General features: G+C 50.7%; 5 protein-coding genes across 5 annotated transcripts; 2 read left to right on the forward strand and 3 right to left on the reverse strand.

Annotated features, from left to right (window-relative positions):
- Positions 1-699: 699 nt before the first annotated feature.
- N7509_011157 (uncharacterized protein) lies at positions 700-1,684 on the reverse strand (the record flags this gene model as incomplete). The annotated part of the gene is made up of 3 exons (XM_056635794.1): positions 700-968; positions 1,034-1,553; positions 1,622-1,684. The coding sequence occupies 3 exons, from the start codon at positions 1,682-1,684 to the stop codon at positions 700-702; spliced, it is 852 nt and encodes a 283-aa protein (XP_056486414.1).
- A 198-nt stretch (positions 1,685-1,882) lies between these two features.
- N7509_011158 (Winged helix-turn-helix transcription repressor DNA-binding) lies at positions 1,883-2,333 on the reverse strand (the record flags this gene model as incomplete). Its single annotated transcript, XM_056635795.1, has 3 exons — positions 1,883-2,025; positions 2,092-2,175; positions 2,303-2,333. The coding sequence occupies 3 exons, from the start codon at positions 2,331-2,333 to the stop codon at positions 1,883-1,885; spliced, it is 258 nt and encodes an 85-aa protein (XP_056486415.1).
- A 507-nt stretch (positions 2,334-2,840) lies between these two features.
- Positions 2,841-3,719, forward strand: N7509_011159 (endonuclease/exonuclease/phosphatase family protein; the record flags this gene model as incomplete). Its single annotated transcript, XM_056635796.1, has 1 exon — positions 2,841-3,719. One exon carries the CDS (start codon positions 2,841-2,843, stop codon positions 3,717-3,719), a length of 879 nt encoding a protein of 292 aa, XP_056486416.1.
- Positions 3,720-4,765: 1,046 nt separating this feature from the next.
- On the forward strand, positions 4,766-7,172 carry N7509_011160 (SWI/SNF chromatin-remodeling complex subunit SNF5; the record flags this gene model as incomplete). Its single annotated transcript, XM_056635797.1, has 2 exons — positions 4,766-6,679; positions 6,717-7,172. The coding sequence occupies 2 exons, from the start codon at positions 4,766-4,768 to the stop codon at positions 7,170-7,172; spliced, it is 2,370 nt and encodes a 789-aa protein (XP_056486417.1).
- A 544-nt stretch (positions 7,173-7,716) lies between these two features.
- Positions 7,717-9,653, reverse strand: N7509_011161 (putative amino acid transporter; the record flags this gene model as incomplete). Its single annotated transcript, XM_056635798.1, has 4 exons — positions 7,717-7,790; positions 7,846-9,105; positions 9,164-9,241; positions 9,299-9,653. The coding sequence occupies 4 exons, from the start codon at positions 9,651-9,653 to the stop codon at positions 7,717-7,719; spliced, it is 1,767 nt and encodes a 588-aa protein (XP_056486418.1).
- Positions 9,654-10,934: the final 1,281 nt, after the last annotated feature.

Raw genomic sequence — 10,934 nt, forward strand, 5'->3', positions numbered from 1 at the left:
AGAAGTCGAATTTGGCAAGAAGCAGGCAACCACGCGAGATGCAAGCAAACATTTGATGCTGCACGATCACACAGGAGGTCGGCTTGGATTGGGTTAAACCATAAGAACCTAAAGTGAAAATGTCAGTATAATGGTTTTTATGAACCTCAACTGGTGGGAAGACAATAGTTGGAAGACAATACCCAATACCGATGATTGTTGGTCTGTACATGGTTGATGGCTGATGGTCAACGGTCACTCAGCTCCGATATTCCAAAGTTTACTACGTAGATTGCTAGTACGAGGTCACCGTACCAGTAGTGAACAGGGAAAGAAAGACAGAAAGAAAATGTTCCTTCCATGGTTTTTGGCGAGACAATCTGCCTACCATCTCCGGCTCTACAATCTATAGGAAGAAAGCAGAATCTGCACTGGCAGCGTCTTTATTTCCGTAGGCTTATTTCTAAGGCTTTTCCTGCAGATAATTACATGATGACCCAAAAATGCCGTAGCACGCAGATCCTCAAATATTCCAACCGAAAGTTACATCGTACTAGGAACTCGGTGGACGTATACCGAAATCTACTAGAAGGGGAAAAGGGGACATCGCCGCCAACCTCATACATGATCAGTCGTTCGGCTAAATAGTATTTTCTTGATTGTAATTGCCGGGAAATTCGTATAACCCAGTGGAAGTTTTCGTCATTGGATATCTTTTTTTTAGACAGTTTTGGGATCGAAGTTGTCCAACATCATATCAATGTATATTGCATACGACATACAAGAGACGCTCAGGTCAATGCATTTACTCTTCACCGCCGGTGGTCTTCTTCTTCTTGCTCTTGTTCTTCTTGTTACCGGTAGAACGGGCAAGGGCTGCTCGAGGATCTTGAGGATCTCCTCATCCTCGATCTTCTTGTCGCTCTTGTACAGCTCCAGGTCGACGGCGTTAGGGGTGGCAAGCTTGGTGAGACCGTTCTTGGTGATGGCTGCAGAGAAGTAATTAGCGAATAGCATTCCAATTGAGTGGGATTGTGATGTGATGGCTTCTTACCAACGGTGGTCAGCAGGCGAGACACGGGGGTGTTGTCAGCAGAGCCAGCGGGCTCGTACTGGCGGACGACACCGCTGCGAACACACTCAACAACACCGACCTTGGCGGACTTCTCGTCCTCGAGCTGGCGCAAGCTGAAGGGGAAGGTACCGAACTTCTTGACGATCTCGGAGAGGGTCTGGCGGGAGCTGGGGCGCTTCAGGCCGTAGGTGGTGGTGGTACGGCGGTGCAGGGTAGCACGGTGGTCCAGGTTCTTGACCTTACCGTTGCCCAGAGAGAGGCCAACCTCAACACCCCAAACCTCACCGACCTCGGGGATACCGTCACCACGGACACCGTCGCCGGGGGACAGGATGATCTTCTTGGAGCCCTCGATCTCGTTGCGGTCGAACAACCAGGAGGTAGTGTTCTCAATGACGTTGCAGCCGTAGGCCTTGGCGACCTTCTCGAGAAGAGTGGACATCTGGGCCTGGGTGGGAGCACGCTGGGCAGCGGCCTTCTTCTTCTCCTCGTCGGTACCCTGGGCAAGCAGGCCGGGGGAACCATGAGGCGGAGCAGAAGCTCATTGGCGTAGTGGGTGGCAACGACCAGGTCGGCCTCGGGGCCAGTGATGGGCTCCTTGGCGGCGTCCTTCTTGGAAGCAACGACCATGTCGCAGACGATGGTACCGAAACCATCGATCTGAGCACCGAGCTGGATCTTGACGATCTCGCCGGCCTTCAGGACGGTCTCGGCCTCGGCGGCATCGGAGACCAGAGGGGTGTAGGGGGGTCACATATGAGCTGGGAGAGATGGTGGTAGGGCTAGCGATACCTTTTCGATTTTTCCCATGATATTTAGAATTCAAGGTCATCGGAGCTGGCGGGGGAGGGGAAATGGGAACCTACCCTTGGCGATCTTCTTGCCCTTGTAGACCTTGGCGATTTCCTCGTCAAGGAGCTTGTCACCCTTCTGGCAGATCTCGACAATCTTCTCACCCTCAATGCAGAGAGCTAGAAAGATTCAAGGTTAGCCGGTAGCCTCGGAGAGTCATCATAGGGAAAAGAAGCGCAACATACGAGCGACGGCCTCGAGAACCTTGTGGGAAATCTGAGCAGCAGTCTTGTACTTGGTCAGAGTGTCGGGGTTGTTGAGAGTGTAGTCTGGTTCAAAATGAGACAATTAGCATTCTAGGTGAATCAATGAAAGCTCTTGACGCTTGAGGCATCGACGACAACCCACACAACGTCAGAGCTTTCGCGGGAAACCACAGTAGTTAGCAACACCTACCAATGACCTCGGGCGCTTTTTCTTCCGCCATTGTGTGAGTGGGTATCGCGAAGTGCGAGAGGAAATATGTTAAAATGGGAAGGGGGGTGTTAACAAGTAGATACTGAAATCCACAAGAGCTTGAAAGGAAGTCAAGGTCAAGAGCGAGTCCTGTGCGGGCAAAACGCTCTCGTTGGTGGGGTTTGTCTCATTTTTGGTGGCCTGAAAATTCAGGATCTCCGTAGGGTTAGCGTGGGAGCTGATGGACAGACGTCATTACTGGCAAAGCGTCACTTCACTCAGCTTGGTACTCCGTAGTACTAGTAGTACATAATTAGCCCCGATCAGCGTCAAAGACCCCGCAGTGCCCGCACTTGACTTGCATTCTGGGGCAGTGCAGATTGTTCTTGTCTCTGCCAAATGATGTACGGAGTATGGAAGGTCGCGTGAGCTCCAGCTCCAGCTCCAGCTCCAGCCCAGCCAAGCCCAGCCCCAGCTTCCCCTCAATCCGCCATGCTCTCGGACTTCCCCTCTCGTCTTTGCCTTTCAACTCAACAAAATGAGATCAACCCCAGAATTACCCTTCCGTATACTAACCCATAACATCCGATATGCCACCCCATCCCCTTTCAAGGGTGAGCGGCCGTGGAATGAGCGGGAGCAACTGCTGTTGAACGAGCTCCACTACAACACTCGCTTCGGCAGTGATACCTTCATCTGCCTGCAGGAGGTCCTTCACAATCAACTCGTGGATATTCTTACGGGCTTGAATTCGAAATCGAAGTCAAAGTCTTTGGAATGGGCCTTTATAGGAGTTGGCCGGGATGATGGGCAACAGGCCGGAGAATACGCACCCATCTTCTACCAACCATACGTCTGGACTCTTCAGTCGCGGGAGACAGTTTGGCTCTCCGAGACTCCCAACAAGCCATCAAAAAGTTGGGATGCGGCCTCCACCCGCATTGTCACCATCGGCGTCTTTACTCATCAAGAAACCGGAAATACAGTCCTCGCAATGAACACGCACCTGGATGACCAGGGTTCTCGCTCCCGGCTTGAAGCAGCACGTATCATTCGTTCAAAGATCCATGAGTATCGAACTGGAGAATATGGGGGATTGATCTCCGGTGGTTTCTTGTCTGGGGATCTAAATAGCGAGGAGGATCAAGAAGCGTATCAAGATTTGACGGGGTCAGGAGACCTCCTCGATACCTTCAAAATGGTTGAACCTTCGCACCAGTATGGCAATACCAATACCTTCACTGGGTTTGGGTATGAGTCAGAACCAGCAAAGCGAATCGACTATGTCCTTCTAGCCTCTGGTGGAAATCAGGAATGGCGAGTGGATGGGTATTCTGTACTGGCCAACCGGTTCGATGACGGGGTGTTCAATTCAGATCATCGTGCTGTAGTTGCTGATGTGATGCTATTGGGATGATTTCAGAGTCAACAAATTCAAGTTCTAACTTGGAGATAAATCTTAGAAACTATACGATACTACCTGAGCAGTCCTACAATCTACAAAGTCTACTTGTACTTGACTCACCCAAAAGGGCAATTTGACACCTGAAATCGAAGGCGGCAACTCCAGCCTTCCCATGTGTCACATGATACCAGCATACCGATTCGACCGGTCCTGTAGCCGGCGCAGTGGCCAGCAGGAACGGTGAAGAAAATCCAGAGCTACAATTAGTCTTCCCCTGTAGATCCAGTCTATCTATCTCATAACCACTGGTAGTTGTGTGTGCGTGGAGAGCGCGTTGATGCTCTGTACAGTCTTGTTTCTGACCGGGAGCGGACATCTCGTAATCCATTCTCTCCTTTGAACTTCTCCCACGCATCCACCGGCGGCGCGCCTTCACCACCCGCCACCAAAGCTCCAGCTCCAGACAGCTAGGACGAAGCGTTCATTCGATCTCTTCCCTTTGAAGAGAAACCCGTGAATCACTTGATACTCTCGCGCGAGACCCATAGCATCCAGCCCTGGGTCCCTTAGAGCGCAATTGGCCTCCACCCCCCTTCGGCTCCGGTATGTTACTTTGCCCCCAGACTTTCATCCTAATCGCCTCGTCCAAGAAGCTTCCCTCACGATGCCCGTGGATTTCCTTGGCCTGAACACTCTTATGTTGTGGCATGTCCGCGACATTGTGTGGGGTGCGACACGGTCGTGGATCGACTCCGCACCCCGACACCTTTGATCGCGCGATCGCGATCGCGATATCAATACCACCCAGTACCAATCGCTTTCGACATGAGCTATTGGCTAACTGAAACAAACTTTAATACAGGCTCGCTCAACGATGCTATCATAAGTGCCCCGTTGCTACCTTAATCGCGTCGAGTGCGACTCACATCAATCATCCGTCCAACCGACCCCGGATTACTTCTTCCACAACTTTTTATCGATCATGCCCTCCCCCGATCTCCAGAATGGCTCTCCGCCACAGGAGAAGTCCCCCTCCGACTCTCTGGCTGGCGCTCAGAATGGCTCTGGCGCGTCCGATACGGGGGGCCCGAGGCTTGGACTCCTTCGACACCGTGGCCGGCCAGCCGGCTAATGGTCAAACGCCAGACATCATTGGCGAGGGAAAGCAGAGCGCGAAATCCAAGGCCGGTGCACCTGCAGACGCCAATAATGATATGAATGGCACCCCACAATCCAATGGAACAAATGGTTCCGCGCAAAGTAGGAAACGGTCGCGCGATGGCTCCGTGATTCAATCAACCGACACTTCAGGGACCTTGGCCGTCCGAACACGCGAGACGCCCGTGGAGAAGATCTTGTTGGAGCAGTATGTCAATCGCGAGTTTGAGTATTCGGCCGCTACTGCGTGGAAAAACCCGAGTCAAGAATTGCAACAACAGAAGCGAGAAGAGCGGGATTTTTATCTGCAAATACGCCGTGAGAATCAGGGAAACCCGGCCGCGTTATATGGGCTAGGCTACGAAGGATTTGGCAACCAACGCACCGATTTGCGGAATCAACATCCACAACTACTCTATCCATCTAGCCGACGGCGCCCAGGAAACCAAAAGACCCGAGAACTGCGGGTCTCGCGGCGGGATATGAAGATTCAAAATGAACAGACAGAGGACCTTGTCCCCATTCGACTCGATATCGACTGGGAGAAGATTAAGATTAGAGATACTTTCACGTGGAATCTTCACGACCGCGTCGTTTCACCCGACCTTTTTGCTGAAAAGTTGGTGGAGGATCTGGGACTTACACTGGAGAGCTCTACTCCTCTTATGCGTATGATTTCGCAGACCATTCAGGAGCAGCTGATGGATTACTATCCACAAATGTTCATGCACGATGAACCGCTCGACCCCAGTCTCCCGTATTCAGCGTACCGGAACGATGAGATGCGGATATTAATTAAGCTGAACATCACTATCGGGCAACATACTCTAATCGACCAGTTTGAGTGGGATATTAATGATCCCCAAAACTCACCGGAAGAATTTGCCATGCGCATGACGGATGACCTTTCTCTGTCAGGAGAATTCACAACCGCCATCGCCCACTCTATTCGCGAGCAATCTCAACTGTTCACCAAGTCTCTCTACATTGTCGCCCACCCGTTCGATGGTCGCCCCATCGAAGATCCCGATCTCAGCACCTCTTTCCTCCCAACTCCTGTTTCATCCGCCTTCCGACCCTTCCAAGCTGCCAAGGAGCACACCCCCTATCTCTACGAATTGAACGAGACCGATCTCGAACGTACCGAGATCTCTATATCCCGAGAACAACGCCGACAAAAGCGATCCATCAACCGCCGTGGCGGCCCTGCTCTTCCTGATCTGAAGGATCGCCAACGAACAATTCGTACGCTGATCGTCTCGTCGGTCATCCCCAACTCGGCACAGACCTTCGAAGAAAGCAACGTTATCAAACGCTCTGTTTCTAGCCGTCGTCGTGGAATAGCCAGTCAGCGCGGAGAGGATGAATCAGATGACTTCGATAGTGACGACTCATCTGTCGGGTCTCCAGCAATCGGTCCCAACCTCGCCCAAGGAACCGCTCGCACACGAGGTATGAGAGGTGCCGCAACAGCAGCCCATGCAGCCCTTCGTGCCAGCCTAGGGCAATCTGCAACACCAGAACCTGTTTTGCAGGAGCCGACCCGAGTGTCTTCTCGACGACAGCAGTACCGCGAAGAGAGTGTGGAAGAGCCCGAAAAGTTGATTGTGCGACTGAAGATTCCCCGCAACAAGCTTATCGACCTGCGAAACGGCAAGAGCATTGTCAACACCCCCCAAATGCCCTCCGGAACGATGGCACCTCCATCAGACAAGCAACGACTCCACAATCAGAACGCACCACCACCACAACAACGTCAACCACAAAGTGGAGCTGTCGATGCCCCGAATCCGCCCCAGCCTGGGGTCCCCGCTGTGAGTAGATATTAGCTTTCTAAATTATTGGTTCCAGGCTGACCCCGGACATGTTCAGCCCCCACCACCCGGTTGGCTACAAGAAGGCCTACAAAAGCTCAAACAAGCTCACCCCAATGACTCGTTTGAAGGAGTGATGCGCTACTCCGCGGTGGACATGGAAACTCTCGCCCCCGTCGCCAACCCGAACAACCTCCCAGCCGGCCAAAAAGTCAAATATCAGTATCTTCCCCGAATTCGCTGCTTAGATTGTCCTGGAAAGTTGTATACCCCCGGGCCCATGACGACCGTCGACAACTTCGAAGTCCACCTTCGCAATCGACAACACAAAGAGCGTGTGGAGGAGCGTGTACGATCTGGCGGCGGCGTGCCTATCAGAACTGACAGTGCTCACAGCGCTAGCGCAAGCCCGGCTCCCGGCGGCGTAACCTCGGCCAGTGCAAGCCCTGCCCTAGGTGCAGTTCCATCTCCAGCTCCTGGGTCTCAGCCTTAGTCATAAGATTCCTTGATGAAGTCATGACAACGGCGTCCAGAGCGTGTGTTCGATCTTCCCCGACTCACACATCTTCTTTTTATCCCATGTACTTTCCTCCATGTTACATCTTTTGAACCCAAACTCTCCTAGTCTCAAGCACACATGTAAGCCTTTTTGATGTTTGTTGGAATTGTATAGGACTTGAACCTGCGGCGGTAGAGCGAATTGAATTGTGTTTCTTGTATCAGGAGTGGCGTTCGATGCCCTTGCATCCAAATGCTTTTTTTTGATAGTTTCTTCTAATTCTGTTTGTCGGCTCCTGTGTGATATGTCAAGTAATATTTCAAGTTAGACCAGTAAATACCAGGCTCTCAATTGGATTGTCTTGTTGCCCTCTAAGTTTTTGGAAGATTATGATGCCATATCAATTTTTCAATTGCTGATTTACAAAAGCCTATCCGCAGACGAAAGTGAGTGAGTACAGTTTAATTGATGGGCCGCTTAAAAGCATCGACCAGTGTTCCCTGAGTCGATTCAAAAACCCGTTGCCTGACAAACTGAATCATGCGTTCAGATTGAGAGGCGAGGTGCAAGAAAACGAGTTTAACTGTGGATTTTTGAATGCCTCGATCATCCCTGCGATTCGGATTAGCGATGGAACAGTAAATGGTGAGCTCCACAATCAACTTACCAACGACTGCCGCCCACATTCCAAGTCCACACATGGATAAGGAAGCCAAAAAGTAAATAATATGCCAAATATTGATCGCGATTTGGAACCAGCCACCAGACACGAACCCACGAGCCCAGCGCTGGGTAGCTGAGCCATTTTTAATAACCTGCCCGGTAACTGGGTTGAACCCTTCTCCTTCCTCTGCTCGAATCGAATTCTTCTGTATGTCAAAGCCCAGTGCAAAGAGCGGGGGCAAAGTATAGCTTAGATTGAGAAGCATCGAAGCGGCCATCACACTGACAAAACCGAAGTAGTCGGGGATAGCGGCACCGATAATGAAAGCGATAATCCACCACAAGGGAACCAAGAGCGCATATATGATTTTGCCTCGTCGAGTATCCATCGGCGGGACTTTGAAAATATCGACAAGGATGTTATTGTAAACCACCTTGATGCCGATATTCCCGTAAAGACCGCCGGCGATCAAAGCGGCGATCAAAGTGACCATATTGCCCAGGGTTTGCCAGGCGTACATACTGACGCCCTGGTAGCTAGGATTGAAACTGTATTGTCCTTGCAGGTGATAAACCACGCATCCATACGTGAGGTAGACACTGTAAATGAAGAACTGGGCACTCCACATCGCCTTGATGAAATCTTGAGGGCGTCGCATTTCGGCCATGAATTCGACAAAGAGTTGAGCACCGGCGTAGGCCAACACCCCAGAAAGCATGCCGTTCACGGATCCAACCAGACCATTTCCTGGGGGGATATTGTTGTAATGGATGATGGGCGGGTAGACACCATCCACGGGCGTAATGGTTGTTGGGTCAGTAGCACTGCCAGCAGAGCCCAGAGTAGAGATCTGGAAATTTGGCGGCGTGTTCGCCATCACACCCATTGTCATGAAAATAACGAAGATATTCAACCAAACGGCCAAATTTGCTATCCATCCATAGGCCTTCAATGTTCGGATCTGGGTAATGAAGAATCCGGCAATGGCGAACAGGACTGGGCATACGGCGTAGCATAGTTTGAACTTCGAGACTTGCGAGATATTCTCACCATATTGGATCGTCACTTGTCCAGTTATAAGCAGCAATCCAATACCCTGCATCACATTCGTAACATGACGGCCTCCATGACCCAGTGTCCGAAATCCGAGATCGCCGTAGTTTTTCACCGGGAATTCGAAGCTGTCAACACCCATGTAGACGCGCCAGATGAGGTATCCGGAATACCCTACCATCAGTCCGAATACTGTGTAGAAAGCGACACCTGGCGATTTATTAGTAATGGCCAATGAGACATGGATTTTTGGATTATGGTTTCCTACCAGGTCCCCAGCCCAAAGTTCCCATCGCAAAACCAGATCCATACGGTCCAAGAATATCGGTTGTGATCAAGTAGAAACCTAGCCGAATAAATTAGCCACAGATCCTTTCTCGTCGCAACACACATAAAAACTCACAAGCGCCCCACGAGGCAGACCTAAATGCCCGACTAGCATTCGACCATTCTTCATCAGAGATCTCAAGCCTCTTCGCGCGATCAGTGAAATCCTCTTCAGTCAAATGGGTCGTAACATTCTGGTTCAGCGCATCGCTGTCACTCGACTTTCTAAAAAACTGTCGAACATTCAAAACGGGCGGCTCGAGCAGCTCCTGTTCAGCCCTGGTCTTTTCCGCATAGTAGGTGTATTCCTCGAAGCTGACGCTAGCATCATAAGGCTCACGAGCTTGGGGCTTTATCAAGCTGCTAGAAGGGGGGATTTCGTTTGAATAGGATGGAGGGCGAATATTCTCGTCGATTTCTTGTTTCTCCATGCTGGGATTTTGTTCAAAGCGTATATTACTAGTTTTTTCAGAGAGGGGGAATTATCACCAGAAATTATCCCCGGAAAAAATGGGGGGAAAGTGGTACAAATACTAGGGAATGCTAAGCATCACTGGGCTGAAGCTAAGGCCCGTGCACTTGACATGGCTGGGGTACAAGCACAAGCAACAAGCAATTGGGGGCGTTCTCCACTAATGCTTGGGTTGGATAGGATCGACACGACCATGGTATCGTGTTCGGTGTGGTGTTGAATCGGGCAACGGGAGGCGACGTTCTCAGGCCAGTGATAAGCTATTAGGCTGGTGCTAGTATTGTGGAATTAAATTGGAAGGCTTCTTCATTTCGTGAGCTCCACGTTCTCTTCCAGGGCAATTCCTCCAATCGCGTGGTTGCGATACGATACTTGCTGTCGGCTTGGCCCGGATATCTCGGGCCATCGACGGGAGACTGGTGAGAGACGGCTGGAAGGTGGAGTAAAAGGCCTGAGCGAAAGTCGACTACCCCTATGCTACTGCATACTCCGGACTCGTACCATGATTATGAGACCAAGGTTACATGCTATCGGAGGCCACCAGTGCACCGGTTTCCTTTGTGTCGGGTTTCGGCTCGGAACTCGGTTGCCAAAATCGGTTGGTTACGTGCCATCCATGGCTGTTCTATCCCCATGGTTCGAGAACCACCATTAATAACAAGCTTCTGGAATCCGGGGTTAAAACTTGAAATAGAGTAAGTGAAGGCAAAATTGGACTATTCACAGACCCTTGGTACCTCTCTTTCTACTTATGCTCCTTCTCTCTTTGTACTAGTATTCCCCGTCTTTCCCTGTGGCTTTCAGATATAAAGTTGAACCGATGACGTTGCTCTCTACATTCATTCTGTGTATCGTACCTGCCTCAAGATATCAGGTGACTTCCACCTAGTAGTTTCCTGTTTCCAACTCTCATAGTCAGCTCGACTCTTAGAAAATTAGCACATTCAAGTTTAGTAGAATACCTGATGCAGAATAAGCCCAGCAGATGATCCAGCAAGCCCTGGAGATGAGATTGACTTTATTGAACAAGAGATACCACTCGCATACGGTCATACCTAGGTATATAGTATCATGAATCTGTGATGAAGCCGAACCAAAACATTTGCTTGGGTAGTTACTGTTGAGATGTGAGTGCCTCAGGCACCAGGGCTTCCTGTTTTGGTTGTATTGTCTCTCTCTCTCTCTCTCTCTCTCTCTTTCTTTCTCCTCTCTTTTCTCTCTTTTCTCTCCACCGCCACAT

Source organism: Penicillium cosmopolitanum (genome assembly GCF_028827165.1).
Source record: "Penicillium cosmopolitanum strain IBT 29677 chromosome Unknown utg000009l:1.0-9042332.0:1.0-9050551.0, whole genome shotgun sequence".
Taxonomy (NCBI): domain Eukaryota; kingdom Fungi; phylum Ascomycota; class Eurotiomycetes; order Eurotiales; family Aspergillaceae; genus Penicillium; species Penicillium cosmopolitanum.